This window comes from Danio aesculapii, chromosome 16 (assembly GCF_903798145.1).
Source record: "Danio aesculapii chromosome 16, fDanAes4.1, whole genome shotgun sequence".
In the NCBI taxonomy this organism is placed as follows: domain Eukaryota; kingdom Metazoa; phylum Chordata; class Actinopteri; order Cypriniformes; family Danionidae; genus Danio; species Danio aesculapii.
Window position 1 is genome coordinate 10,436,563 of NC_079450.1, and position 16,673 is coordinate 10,453,235.

Below are 16,673 nucleotides of genomic sequence, written 5' to 3' on the forward strand. Positions count from 1 at the left end.
GAGTAAACACCAATCAGAAAAGAGGAGAAATACTGTTGACGAGGAAGGGGGAGTTTTATTTTTTCTTAAGGATTATGAGGAAACATGAATGTAAATCCTTTATAATTAGCACTGCAATATTTCATAAATAAATTTGGATTAATCAATTAATGATTTAAATTCTAAAAGTGCCACTAAATTAAGATTTCACATCTACATTTAATAATAAAATACAGAAATTATTCTAACTTTAGTGTATAATTAACGCACAATCAGCATATAAACAATATGAATCAAGTGAAACCTGGTACAATGTGTACATGAAGCCATATTGGTTGTAATATTTGAATTATATATATATATATATATATATATATATATATATATATATATATATATATATATGAGGTGCCGATCATATTTCAGAGATGACGGTATATATATATATTCAGAGATGACTATATATATATATATATAGAGACAATAATAATATTTTATATAAAATATATAAAATCCGGATCCGTCATCTCTGAAATATGATCGGCACCTCATTTTACCGATCCCCCTCCTCGACCGCCCTCCTCCGCTGTCCGCTGTTCACTTTTGTCCGCGACAACCCCTACTCTTCACTTACATCCTTGACACCCCTTCCGCCATCCAACACCCCCCTGCTGTCCACTTTCGTGCACGACACCTCTCCATGCTCAGGTAACATGCCGGATCTGTTACCCCGATCTGTTCCGGGACCTCGCAATTCACAAATTAAGCACTATGTATACTATCAAATATATTGTATAATATAAAATAATATTTTAGGCATAATTATTATAATTATAATTATGAAACTTTTATAATGACAGATTACCAGGACAACAAAAAATGTAATTAATTAAATAAAAAAATCAATACATTATTATAACTATATATTATTATTATTATCATTATTATTATTATTATTATTATTATTATTATTAATAAAATATATTATTGCTATTTAATACTATTTGAGTTACAAAATTTCACTGTTACTTGCTCTTTTATTTGTAAGTGTGACTTTGTAAATGGGAAAATTGTACTTATGGCAACTTAGCTTTTAACATTCTGCTTATGTCAGGAGACTTTTAACCTTTTTTTAACATCCCTGCAGTCTTTATTGATCAACACACAACACAACAACTGGTGAAAGTGCTTTCAGTGACATCTCCAGCTAAGGTTACCGGTTAAGTCTCCTGTGGATTAAACAGAGGTTGGGTTTCTTGCTGAAGGGCACAGTGGTGACGGTTAATGGATCTTCAACATTTCATCAACCCGGCTAAGATCAGTTAACCGTGATGTTCATGTGCTGGTTACCGTAATGAGGAATGATGGCCCAGGCCATGGCGGCGGCGTAGATTCCTCCGATCATCCAGAACATGCAGAGCCAACTCAAGTGCTCGCCACGCTTCTCCTGAGCCAGGAACTCAGAGTAGTAGGAGAACACGATGGGGATCGAGCCGCCAATTCTACAGCAGCAAACAGACAAATGAACAGATTAGGATACCTCACAATTTTTTTGGATTCTTTTCTGAAATGTATGTTATGCATGAAATTTATTTATATAACCTTAATCCTAACAAAACAACATTGGAAAACTAAACAGCTAAACATTTATTACATGTTGATTATTGGTTAAATTTATTAATACAACATATGGTCATATAAAGGATTGCTTACAGCCAGAAAAGGCATTAGATCTTATAAGTTGTATTCTTCTTTTAGAAGTTTTTAGATTTAGAGGAATAATTAATAATATATTAATTATACCTTATTTATTAAACTATTTATAAATCTTATCTATCTATCTATCTATCTATCTATCTATCTATCTATCTATCTATTTATCTATCTATCTATCTATCTATCTATCTATCTATCTATCTATCTATCTATCTATCTATCTATCTATCTATCTATCTATCTATCTATCTATCTACCTACCTACCTACCTACCTACCTACCTACCTACCTACCTACCTACCTACCTACCTACCTACCTACCTACCTACCTACCTACCTACCTACCTACCTACCTACCTACCTACCTACCTATCTATCTATCTATCTATCTATCTATCTATCTATCTATCTATCTATCTATCTATCTATCTATCTATCTATCTATCTATCTATCTGTCATTATTATTATAAATAAGTATAGCTTGTGTGCAATACTAACTGGATATTTAGAAATATCTGTTGATGGCAAGTCTTAAAATCTATAATTGAAGTAAATTTTGAGTTAACTCGTATGTGAATTACGAAACAGTGTTTTGTGTACTTGTATGTTTTAAATGGATGTATGTTATTGTATGTTTTTATTTGTTATATCAATGATAATAGTATTGCAGTTAATAAAACCCTAATCTAGTCTAGTAAAAATCTAATAAAATCTAAATATTAATACATTCAAGTAAGCATTAAACATGTTTGTGTGCCATTGTGAATTTCTAAATTTGATTTAAGCTAGTACAAATGTTGCTTAACAATGAATATATCATTATAATACAGTTGAAGACAAAATATTAGCTATGTATTGCTATTATTAGTTAGGCTAATTAAGCAAGTCATGGGACAACAGTGGTTTGTTCTGTAGCCAATCGAACAAAATATATTTCTTGGGCTTAATAAAATAGACATATAGGTAAATATATATATATATATATATATATATATATATATATATATATATATATATATATATATATATATATATAATTAAATATAATTAAAAATAAATCATTCTCCAGAAGAAAGAAAAACTATAGTAAATACTGTGAAAATGTGTTTGCTTTTTGTTAAAAATTCAGCTTAGTCACTTATTTATCAGGGGTCGCCACCGCAGAATAAACCGCCAACTATTCCAGCATATGTTTTACGCATTGGATGCCCTTCCATCCACAACCCATTACTGGGAAACACCCATACACTCTCACATTCACACACATACACTACGGCCAATTTAGTTTATTCAGTTCACCTATCGCGCATGTCTTTGGACTGTAGGGGAAACTGGAGCACCCAGAGGAAACCCATGCCAACACGGGGAGAACATGCAAACTCCACACAGAAATGCCAACTGGCCCAGCCGGGACTCGAACCAATGACGTTCTTACTGTGAGGCGACCGTGTCGCCCCTGTTAAACATCACTTGGGAAATATTTGAAAAACAATTGCAATTTCCCAGGAGAGATAACTGTATATATTAATAGACATATTTAAAAACGGAAAAAGAAGAAAATCTTCTCAAATTTAAATTTAGCATATTTAAATAAAAAGTTTGAGATGAATCTTCACAATAATGAAATACATGCTTATTTATTTTATTCAGAAACACATAATTCAAAATGATTTAATCTATGCTTCCCACCATGTATTGTATCTTTTCTAAAACATAAAGTGTAAAAGCATGTTTATTACTAAGAAAACCAAAACAACCAAATAAAAGGATATTTTAATTAAACACATCACATCACATAAGGTCTATAGCAAGGTCATCACCCGTCTATAGCAAGCTCTTTTGACATTTAATCTACTGTATAACCCGTACTAGTATCTATTTTTATGTTACTAGTGCTTATTTTTTTGATACTAGTATCTAATTAATAAGTACTAGTACCTAATGATTAACTAGTAGTACATAAAAATATGTACTAGTCCCAGCTGGAATATATACTAGTCAAAGCTGAATAGTTTATATCTCAATGACAGATCCCACAGAAATCAATGGAAAAATGTCAAACTTCTTACTAGTAACAACAGAATAGTTACTAGTGACTTTTAAAATAAATACTAGTATCTAATAAATAAGAACTAGTATCTATTTAATAAGTACTAGTACCTAATGAATAAGTACTAGTACCTATTAAATCGATACTAGTATCTTTACTTTCTTTATTGTCCACAAGTGGAAATTTATCTTTGGCTTCACCACACAAACACATCAGCATTCACATTACACACATCACAGAAAAAACAGGCAACACAAATACATTCAATGTCATCACATATATCACATCAAAAACTCTATTTAAAACCCTACCTAGAACCCAGTATTTAAAATTCTAATGGCAGTCGGCACAAAGGACATTTGATATACATTTTGCTTTACTTAAACTTGCCTAAAACGTCTTTTTGATGGCAAGAGCTGAAATTTTATATTTAAGGGATGGGAACAATCTTTAATAATGATGTGTGTTTTCTGTTTAATTCTGATTGAATACATTTCGTTTGGTTGACTTTGTGCTTTACCTACAATTGCACTGGCAATTTTTACTACTCGACAGTTTTTGCTTTTCCTTAATTGGCAAGAGTCCATACCATGTAATCATGTGAAAACTCACAACACCTTCAACCAAGTTCTTGTATACCATCTCCAGAACATCTTGACTCACACCAAATTGTTGTAACCTCCTAATGGGATTTATTCTCTGCATTGCTGTATTTAAAAATGCACTCTGCGTGTGCAGCAAATGTTAATCCACCATTAACAAATGTTCCTAAATATTTAAAACATCCAACTGTCTTTATTTCATGTCCCTCAAGGACCAGAGGATTCAACCCATGACTAAGGACTTGTTTATTTCTGCTAATTATCATCTCCTTGGTTTATATAATTTATATAATGATAGTACAAGGTATCTCCTTCTGTTCTTGTTTTAGTCAACTGGCCAACAAGTGCCATATCATCTGCATATTTAAATAACTTAAAACCTAAATCCTGGATCCTGAAGTACATTTGTGTAAAGAGAAAAAAGTAAGTGTGATGAAACGCTTCCTTGAGGAACTCCTGCATTTACAATCATTGTTTTAGACACCATATCGTTAACAACCACTCTTTGAGGATGATTTAAAAGGAAATCTTTAATCCAGCAAATAAGATCACCATTCACTCCTAAATCAAGTGATCTTTGCAGAAGAATTTCTATTCGAATCTAATTAAATCTGAGCTAAAATCCATAAATAAAATCCTAACATAATTTGTAGTCTGTTGGATGTTCAGCAGCAAAATCACACAAAGTTATTACAGCATCGTCCGTGCCTCTCTTTCCCCTGTAGGCAAACTGAAGGGGGTCCAAATCTTTGATCACTTTGTTCCAGATGTGCCTTGATAATACTCTTTCCATACATTTACCCAAAATAGATGTAAGAGCTATTGGAGGGCCAGATGGAATCTGCTGACGTTTTTTGCTGTTTCTGCTGAGAATTTTGGTAAAAATCACGGATTTCTGCGGAATTATTTTGGGAGAATCATAACTAAAACCTTAATATGTGAAATAAAAAGTAATACCTTTTTAACTTTTATTTAATGTTTAAAGTGCAAATCCAATTATATTAACTTCATTTGGTAAACAAATCAAGTCTCTCGTATAATATCTCTACTAAAAGACAGAAAGTATTACTGTAAAAACTGCATTGTACATAATTCAGATCAACATTTTCATATTAGTCAATAATATTACTGAAACTAATTAAAAAACTGAATACATTTAGATTTACACACATTTACTCAAGTAAATAAACAGAATTAATGACGGACTAAAAATCTGCGGAATTCTGCGGAAAATCTGCTGAATTCTTCGCACGCAGATTCCGTGTGGGCCTACCTATTGGTCTATAATCGTTTAACTGATTGGCATAAGATATTGAATATTTATATAGAATAATCTATCTCTATTGAATATCTTTCTTGAATAATCTAATGAATACATACTAGTATCTATTTAATAGATACTAGTATCTAATGAATGACAACTAATAAAGTAAAGTATTATTTCTGGTCTATAAATCACTAAATGGTCTAGGACCTCAATACATTACAGATATGCTCACTGAATACAAACCTAACAGATCACTCAGATCTTTAGGATAATATAAACTAGAAGTTCCAAGAGTTCAGTCAAAGCAGGGTGAATCGGCCTTCAGCTACTACGCCCCTCACTGCTGGAATCAGCTTCCAGAAATGATCAGATATGCTCTAATATTAGGCACATTCAAATCAAGACTGAAAACACATCTGTTTAGCTGTGCCTTTACTGAACTAGCACTGTGCTACGTCCGACAGATCGCACTATTAGGTTTTTCTCTTCTTTTTCATTCTTTTATAAGCTGTTTTAACACATTTTATCTGTTTTTAATCAGTTTTTAAAATTATTTTATTTTTTATTTTTCTTATACTAGTCTCTTTTATTCCTGTTTATGTAAAGCACTTTGAATTTCCACAGTGTGTAAATGTGCTATATAAATAAACTTGCCTTGCCTTGCCTAGTATCCAATAAGAAGAACCAGTGTCTAATGAGTAAGCACTAGTATATTTTTAAAAAGTACCAGTACCTAATGGAAAAGATACTCATATCTAAAAAATAAGCACTAGTGACATGAAAATAGATACTAGCACAGGTTATAAATTAAATGTCAAAACTATGGAGAGAGATTAGACTCAATAATAATTCACGCAAAAGACACGATGTACACATGCGTAGCCAAATTCACGTACGTAAAATATTTATTTATACTTACAAAAACAATTCACATGCACAAAATAAAAATACATTTTCATAAAATACGTTTCACAAATGCAAAACACCATTTGCAAATATATAAGAGTGTACAAAAAGTTTTGAATGTTTAAAATTCACGAGTTCATCCTGAATGAGAATGTGCAAATCCTCTCTCACCTACGACTCACCCTGAATACGAGTGTGTGCATTTTTGAGACTTTCCTGCCAGCACACACCTCCCACGTGAGTCACTCGTGCCCTGTAGCCAATAAGATGCGAGCTTACATGTTGGTTAGAGGAACAGACTGCGCAAAAGGAGCGCAGAGTGGTTGACATCGAGTACAGCTCTCATCTGATTGGCTGAGAGGTACGAGTTGCCTGTTTCTGGCAGGAAAGTCTCAAAAGTGCACACACTCGTATTCAGGGTGAGTCGTACGTGAGAGAGGATTTGCACATTCTCATTCAGGATGAACTCGTGAATTTTAAACATTCAAAACTTTCTGTACACTCTTATATATTTGCAAATGGTGTTTTGCATTTGTGAAACGTATTTTATGAAAATGTATTTTTATTTTGTGCATGTGAATTGTTTTTGTAAGTATAAATAAATATTTTACGTACGTGAATTTGGCTACGCATGTGTACATCGTGTCTTTTGCGTGAATTATTATTGAGTCTAATCTCTCTCCATACAAAACAGCTTGCCATATACTGTCCTATCTAGTATTGTGAAAAGACAAAGCTGAAAATCGATGGTTAAATCGCCACCCAGCGGTCAAAAGCTGCATGGAACAATTTGGAACATACTGAAGTGGTAACATCTGTATATAAAAGAGTACAGTAAATGTGCATCATCATTTACCCCACACCGGAGAGCAGACGACAGAAGAGGAAAGAGCTGTATCCTTGGACAAAGGAGGAGAAGAAAGCAAACACACTGTTGATGGAGAGCGAGATGAGAAGAGTCTGTCTGCGGCCGATTCTGTCAGCCAGTCCCCCCCACACAAACGCTCCCACCATCATCCCCAGATACACGATCAGACCTAAGAGATACAGAGAAACAGAGGATCAATAACCACACACGAGACAGAAAAATCAGTCACCAATACAGCAGGACGACGGGTGAAATGGCATTTTTGCAAATGAAGCTACAGGATCTAGAAATGATTCAAATGTCAGAGTGTCTTAAAAGGATAGTTCACCCAAAAATGAAAATTCTGTCATCATTCATTAACCTTTTACTGATTCAAAACCTTTATGAGTTTCTTTCTTCTGTTGAACACAACAGATGTTGAACACAACAGAAGATCATTTGACAAGAAGATCATTTGAAGAATGCTTGTAGTTGGCACCCATCGACTTAAAGTTGTGGACGGGATTTTTAAATCATTGTTGTCTTTGTTGGTGAACAAAGGAGGATTTCTTTGATTAGAGGATTCACGCAGACTACTGAAAGCCGACTCTTTCACAGCTCCGCCATCATCATGTGACTGAGAGTGTGAACGCAGACAGATGGCACTGCTGGCACAGATGTGCTCCACGCCAGCGATAAAGCAATGCATGAATCATCCATGGAAACAATTAAAAATGACCCATAGAACAAATATATTCCTCAGATGTAGATCTTTCACTTCTGATGAGACTTAATTGAGTTTTCAGATGTTTTTCACACTTCATTTAACCCTGGATTAACGTCTTGGGTCTTGTTGGGTAAGCTAGACATCCAAAACAATGGCTCTGCTCCAAAACCTAGTTACCATATTTAGAAAACATCCTAAACACCAACAACAAAAGATAAAAAATTGACTCATTTACAAAAAATATACAAAAACATACATATATAATAGATTATTAACGCTGATGTTTTATATATATATATATATATATATATATATATATATATATACACAATATACACTGCCTTTATTAGATTTCTTTATCGTTTGTGGTACAAATAACTTAAAATTCTTAAAACAAGAAGCATTTTCTAGACCAGGGGTGGGCAAACTCGGTCCTGGAGGGCCGGTGTCCTGCACAGTTTAGCTCTAACCCTAACCCTAACACTAATCAAACACACCTGAACAAGCTAATTAGTATCTGCAAGATCACTAGAAATCTATAAGCAGGCGTGTTTGATTAGAGTTGGAGCTAAACTGTGCAGGGCACCGGCCCTCCAGGACCGAGTTTGCCCACCCCTGTCCTAGACAAACAAAAAATATTGTCTAGTTTTAGAAATAATATGGCAAAATTAAGAAAGTTTTCCTTAAAACATGCCAAATAATCTGCCAATGGATGGGGTAAGCAAAATAATCTAAACAAAAAACAAGATTATTTTGCTTAGCTCACCCTATTGGCAGATTTTTAATCTATATATCTACAGTATTGACCTTATTCTTCGATGCGGAAGTACTCTCGTTTTTGCGATTGTTTTAGAACTTCTGACTCAGATGCCCATGGGAGAAGTGACTAGGTATAATAAACGGCAGAAAACGGCCAAACTACTGGCTCTACACACAAGTGTTTTCATGACTATACAAAGTAGAATAATATAATAAGAAAACGTCAGTTTGCAACATCAAGCAGCAAACCGAGTTGTTTTTAACGTCTAAAAATGAATGGAAGTGAATGAGACCGGAAGTCTCGAGCCAAAAAGATTCCAATGGCTGCGCCCGCTCGTACGTGAAGAATAAGGTGAATATTAGGGATCATTTTAGTGACACAAATTTTAGTGCGTCAAAGACGGAAGTATACAAGTGTAATACACCATTAAAGTTATTATTTTTAACACTAAAGCCTATTTTAGGGCTAATCAATTGGCGGCCCGAGGAAATTTGTTCCGGCTCTCCAATTAGTGTGACCAAAACATCAGAAATAAATTTAGTGCAGTCGAAAAACGGTCGCTATAGTTATGAAGTGACGTGCGTCTGTTCAATACAGCACAAGCTGCAGTTCAAGGCTGCGCAGAGCGCGAGTCACCTGACATTAAAAGAGTGGGGCGGGCAGCCAAAAACCTTCGGATATGTTTGTAGAAAAGGCCTTTTGTACAATGCACTGACATCGTTAATAGGGATGCAATGATTAGTCCATTTCACTATTAGCCGTGCTTTAATTCGTCACGGTTAATTAATCGATTATTATATAATTAATGTCAACTGTGCGCTAGTTTAAAGTTCCGAGCTTATACCGAGGCTAATATACACACATACTGGATTAAATATAGCGGTGGGCCGTTCCAACATCACGTCTTTTCCGCGCGCAAGTTGGTATGTATAATGTGAGAATACATGCCAATATGCGCACGCAAGCGGAGCAATGCACTCGTGGCTTTCCAGTAAAAAACATCTCATGCTGTAGCTTTGAGTGTTGTGCGTGGCTTTCGGTGCAATGTAAACAAAATATATGTTAGACGAATTATTAATAAAATGATTATGCATGTTTGAACGCAGATGATAACAACAGTTCATCTAAACCTTACCCAATATAAAGTTTAAATTTACATTAGATGTGATAACCGTGAAACCATGATTATTCTTCAGACTATATAATCGTACAACCAAAATCTATAATCGTTGCATCCATAATTGTTATGCAGTTCAAAACATAACATATAAATGTGTCTGAATGTAGAAGAAGCCTACTGAAGCAATGCACTGCTTTTGTTGTGCTGCATTGCCTTGTTGGAAAACAGCGTATTTCATTCATTCATTCATTCATTCATTCATTCATTCATTCAGAAAGGCTCTCAAAGCATGCGCCCCTGACTGAAATGCGACCTCCGGTGGACAGTAGCAGACTCCGAAATGAGACGCAGATTCAGAATTTCACATGAGGTTATAAATTAGCAAATATTATAAGTATTATGAAGGCAAACATCAAGTGAGCAGGTTACATTGTAACGCAGTGCCCTAAAAACATGCTATGTGACGAGATTTGCAGTGATAAGCAATTTGGCTATTTGCACCAGACGAAACACGACAGAATTTTAAATACAGCCATTCAGAAGCACAGAATATGTACTTATGAAATGGTAAGGTTTATAATCTAATTAATACATATTAAGCCTCTTCATCATTATTAAATGTAGATGCTGAATCACTGATATGTGTTGGTTTTGAGTCACAGTTTTAAAGTTCAATTTCAAACGGTTTACTTTCTGTTCAAGATCTGAGGTGAACTATCTGCTGCTGTTTTCAGTGTATGGCAATAAATGTCACGTAAAAAAGGCATTCAAACTCACATTATTAGCATTTAACACTGAATGAAGCACATGAGGTGTACCTGAGGTGATCATTGTCAGTTTTCTGTTGATCAGCTGCAAGAAACAGAAGCCATTTCTAATATATCAAATCAAGGTGTTGTTTAGAACAAAAACTCCTTTTAACATGGAGAATATTACTTCTATCACGTGCCGCTGCTGTTAGTTAGAACAAGATTTAAATCAGCCTTAAATCAACCTTTAGGCTCCACAGTCAGGCTCGCTCCAGTTGGTCCTCAATTTGGCAACCTGCGCTTGCATTTGTTTTGATGCAGAAATGCAATACCTTCAAACTTAATAGTGTCAAACTTAAATACTGCACCTTTAAGGACGGGTAAGAATAAGCATTGTGTCTTACAATGTTACATTTTATTATCACAAATGTTAATTCAACCATTAAAGTAAACACTTGCATTGTGTATGATATTTATGTATATAAAACCACATTTGTAAACACACCATAAAAGGAAATCTTGTATTTTGACATTGTGAAGGAACAAATAACACATAATGCCTGCCTCATTACATTATGACATGAACTGTACACACATTCTGGCTAAAATGGACCGTTTTAAGGGCACCTATTATGCCCCGTTAAACAAGATGTCAAATTAGTCTCTGATGTCCCTAGAGTGTGTATGTGAAGTTTCAGCTCAAAATACCCCACAAATAATGTTTAATAACTCTTTGAAACTGCCCCTTTTAGGTTTCAATCGAAATTGTGTCGTTTTGGTGACTGTCGCTTTAAATTCAAATGAGATTGTGCTCCCAGCCCTCTTTTTAAAAGTGTCAGCATAGCAGCAGATTCAGAAGTCTAATGGCGGATGGCTGCTTCTCACTCAGGGCTGTCTATGCTAATGAGGGAGAGATCATACCTTATGGGCGGGGCTTTCCTCCTTTGATGACATGAACAAAGGGAGAATGTCAATCAAAGTGTTTCTGCAGACTGCTTTTATGAAGTGTGATTATAAAAAATACATTTAATAAATGTTGACCATTAGAGGCTGGTTTTATTCACACACTATTGCCACACAACTGCTTAAACTCCTTATAAAAGTGATTTTTGCATTATAGGTCCCCTTTAAATTACATTCCCCTACTTTTACAGCACTTATCCAGTAAATGCACATTTATAACTTTCTATCTTGGTTTGAGCTATAATTAGGTGTGCATCTGTGCTGGTGTTAGTGGAGGAGCAGTTTTGAGTTTGTGTGGCGAGGCAGCTGTCAGCACCGCTTCCCTCTCACCTTGGCCTCATAATGGCTCTCTATACCAGACAGCCGTGATGATGAGCCCTGATAGGCATCACTGCAATGCAGCAGGGGTCTGTTTTCTCCAGGGTCCATCGGTTTACAAACCCAGCACAGGACCACAGCTCTTAACACCTACTGATAGTGCTGGGTCTGCTGCTGGGCAATGATTTGACACACTGGAGTATGCATAAAATGGGGCATTGGGATTTAAATATGACAACACTGCTCTTTTACTACTAGCTAGGTGCTGAGATTGCAGATCTGCCAGTCTATTCTGATTATTATGAAAACAACACTGCCATACTGACTACGCTTACATGGACATCAGTAATCGAATTCATTCATTCATTTATTTTCTCTTCAGCTTAGTCCCTTTATTAATCCGGGGTCGCCACAGCAGAATGAACACCCAACTTATCCTGCACATGTTTCACACAGTGGATGCCCTTCCAGCTGCAACCCATCCCTGGGAAACATCTATACACACTCATTCACACACATACACTATGGACAATTTGGCCAACTCAATTCACCTGTACCACATGTCTTTGGACTTGTGGGGGAAACCAGAGCACCAGGAGGAAACCCACGCGAACGCGGAGAGAACATGCAAACTCCACACAGAAATTCCAACGGAGCCAGCAGAGGCTCGAACCAGCGACCTTCTTGCTGTGAGGCGACATCGCTACCCACTGCGCCACCGCATCGCCACTGACATCCATAATAGGAACAAAAACATTCCTTAAAACAAAAACTCAAACAGGTTTGAAAGCATCAAACTGTGAGTAAAACTGATTTTCAGCTTCGAAACTATTCCTTTAAGGCAGGGGTGTCCAAACTTGGTCCTGGAGGGCCGGTGTCCTGCACGTTTTAGCTCCAACTTGCTTCAACACACCTGCAAGAATGTTTCCAGAAAGCCTAGTAAAAGCTTGATTAGCTAGGCCAGCTGTGTCTGATTGGGGTTGGAACTAAACTTTGCAGGACACCGGCCCTCCAGGACCGAGTGTGGACATCCCTGCTTTAAGGCTTGTATTACTAGCACGTCCTGTGATTATTTGCCTCTGTGTGATGTATTGCTTGTTGTAGTCCTCGTTTGTAGGTCACTGTGAATAAAATCATCTGCTAAATAAATGAATGTAAAGGCTACAAAATATAGTACTGTTTTGTTCAATGTATTTACAGAGGGTTCCTATGTAGTATGCAGCAAAAAATAAACTATTCAAAGGAAATCACCATTAGCTAGAGGCATGCTTATTATATATTTAAATCATTTGTAAACGGAGCGCTGCGTTCTGTGGAAGTCTCTCTGTGATGCTTTCAGCTGAATTCTGCACTTGCGTGGGCTTGTTTATGACCTTCAAAGCCAGTGACACAGACCGCATTTGCTAGGGAGACATGAACAATGGAGATGGCAACACTGAACACGTGTGCTGTGTGATTTTACACAACCTGCTCACCCGACAGCATTAATAAACCCGGCTGTGCTTGTGGTTTACCACATGCCTTGAATTTAAAGCCAGGCTTGCTTTTACACTCTATCGCTGCTACATTGACGCTGACATCACAAACGAGCCAATTAGGACTCGGTGATGGTTGAGTGGGCGGGGCTTTCTGTATTATGTCACAGGGGTCTCGGATGTGCAGGGGGCGGGGTTAAGTGCCTGGAGATAGCTGAGCTCCGCCTCCTTCCTCTCAGAGGGAGAGAAAGAGAGAGAGAGTGAGAGAGAGAGAGTGAGAGAGAGAGAGAGAGAGAGAGAGAAGAGAGAGGAGACCAATATAAACATCAGTGCAAACACACACACACATCTAGATGGTTATAAATGAACCATTGTAAATATACTGATTATTATTATTATTTATTATTACTTTTGTCCAAAATTGTTGATTGTAAAAATGTAGTTCGCCCTGATTTATTATTATTATTATTAATATTATTATTATTATTATTATTATTATTATTAATAATAATATTTTTATTACTACTATTTACTGTGTTCACTATGTTTTTTACACATATATATATATATGGGTTGAATTGAATTGAATTGCAATGGATTGGATTTGATTGAATTGGATTGAATTGAATTGAACAGGATTGGATTTAAATTAATTGAATTGAATTGAATTGAATTGAATTGAATTGAATTGAATTGAATTGAATTGAATTGAATTGAATTGAATTGAAATGGACTGGATTGGATTGGATTGAATTGATTTGGATCGAATTGAATTGAATTGAATTGGATTAGACTGGACTAGATTGAATTGAATTGAATTGAATTCAAATGAATTGAATTGGATTGGGATTAAATTTGATTGAATTGAAATGAATTGGATTGAAATTAATTGGATTTAATTAAATTTAATTTAATTTGATTGAATTGAACTGGATTGTATTGGATTGGATTGAAATGGACTGGATTGGTTTGAATTGATTTGGATCGAAACGAATCGAATTGAATTGAATTGAATTGCAATGGATTGGATTGGATTGGATTGAATTGATTTGGATCGAATTGAATTGAATTGAATCGGATTGGACTGGACTAGATTGAATTGAATTGAATTGAATTGGGATTAAATTTGATTGAATTAAAATTAATTGGATTGAAATTAATTGGATTTAATTTAATTTAATTTAATTTGATTGAATTGAACTGGATTGTATTGGATTGGATTGAATTGAATTAAACTGAATTGAACGGAATCGGACAGAATGGAATTGAACCGAACTGAACTGAACAGAACTGAACTGAACTGAACTGAATTGAATTGAATTGAACTGAACTGAAACGAACTGAACTGAATTAAACTGAATTGAATTAAACTGGATTGGATTGGATTGGAATGAATTAAATGAAATGAAATGAAATGAAATTAACAGAACTGAATTGAGCTGAGAGATAGAAGAGCAAAGGGGGAAGGGCGAGAGAGGAGACTGTGATTCTCCACACAGTGACAGGAAAGCACACAAGCTCCAGGCTTGAGGAAGTAGAGAAAAAAAGAGAGAGAAAGCGGGGGAGGGGCTGGGAGACTATTAATAGAGCTATTTTCCCTTTCTGCTAGTGTCTCTCTGCGTCACAGATGAGGGGAGCGCAGTGGACTGTGGCGGGTCTGTGTGTATTCTGTTCTTCATTTTTACCCGGGCTAATGTGTGGTACGGTGTACTGCTGAGAAACAGACAAAACGTGCTCCATCAAAGTGCATCGGCGACACCTTACACCCTCACTGAAACACACAGATCTGTTCCGCAACTGCGCACAGCTAAAGACACACTCTGACATACAGCCTGCTGTCATTTAGAGTTCTCTCTCTCTCTACTTCCTTTTCTCTCTATCCATTCATTTATCCAGCCATCTTTCTAAGTAACCAACCATTTATAATTCCACTTTTCTGTCTTCATCCATCCATTCACCTGGTCATCTATCCATCTATTCATATCTATTCATCCATCCATCTACTTTTCTATCTATCTATCTATCTATCTATCTATCTATCTATCTATCTATCTATCTATCTATCTATCTATCTATCTATCTATCTATCTATCTATCTATCTATCTATCTATCTATCTATCTATCTATCTATCTATCTATCTATCTATCTATCTATCTATCTATCTATCTATCTATCTATCACTAGCTGTCTGTTTGCTCATCCACCCATTTATCCATCATTTTATCCTTCTATCTGTGTATCATCATCTATGTATTCATTCATTTATCCATTCATTAATCCATGTATCCATCCATTCATGCATACATACATCCACCCACCCTTCCATACATCCTTCTATCAGTCCATCTATCAACACTCATTCATTCATCTGTACAATCATCTATTCATTCATCCATATATCCATCCATCTTTCTGTCAGTCCATCCATCCATCCATCCATCCATCCATCCATCATTTCATGCATCTATCCATTCACTGTTTTCAGCTGTCCGTATATCCATCTATCTATTCGTTCATCTATCCATTCATCTGTTCATTCATCCAAATATCCATCCGTCAGTCCATCCATCCATCCATCCATCCATTCATGCATATATCCTTCTACAGTATCTGTCCATCTATTATCCATACATTCATTTATTCATTCATCCATGTATTTCCAACAGTCTGCTTGCTTGTCCACCCATTCATCCAACCTTCTATCTTTCTATCTTTGTACCATCCATCTTTCTATTCGTTCATACAACCATCCATCCATCCATCCATCCATCCATCCATTCAACCATCCATCTGTCTGTCTGTCCATCTATCAACACTCATTCATCTATACATACATCTTTTCATTCATCCATATATCCATCCATCCTTCTATCTGTCAGTCCATCCATCCATCTATTCATCATTTCCAGCTGTTTATAAATCCATCTATCTATTCATCTTTCCAACAATCCATCCAGATGTTTGGTCAATCCTCCACCCATGCATATATCTATCTATCCATCCATCCATCCATCCATCCATCCATCCATCCATACATCCATCTGTCAGTCTGCCCATCCATCCATTTATACATCTATCCCTTCATCATTTCCAGCTGTCCATAAATCCATATATTTATTCATCTGTCTATCCATCCAGATGTTTGGTCAATCATCCACCCATGCATATATATATCCATCCATCCATCCATC

General features: G+C 35.8%; 1 protein-coding gene across 1 annotated transcript in view; it reads right to left on the reverse strand.

Moving 5' to 3' along the window:
* sv2a (synaptic vesicle glycoprotein 2A) overlaps window positions 1–16,673 on the reverse strand; it is an 85,276-nt gene that overhangs the window by 29,193 nt on the left and 39,410 nt on the right. The window contains exons 3-4 of the mRNA XM_056475690.1: window positions 7,378–7,558; window positions 1,330–1,481 (exon numbers count right to left, since the gene is read on the reverse strand). Of these exons, the coding sequence (XP_056331665.1) occupies window positions 1,330–1,481; window positions 7,378–7,558 (333 nt within the window). The remainder of the gene's footprint in view (window positions 1–1,329; window positions 1,482–7,377; window positions 7,559–16,673) is intronic.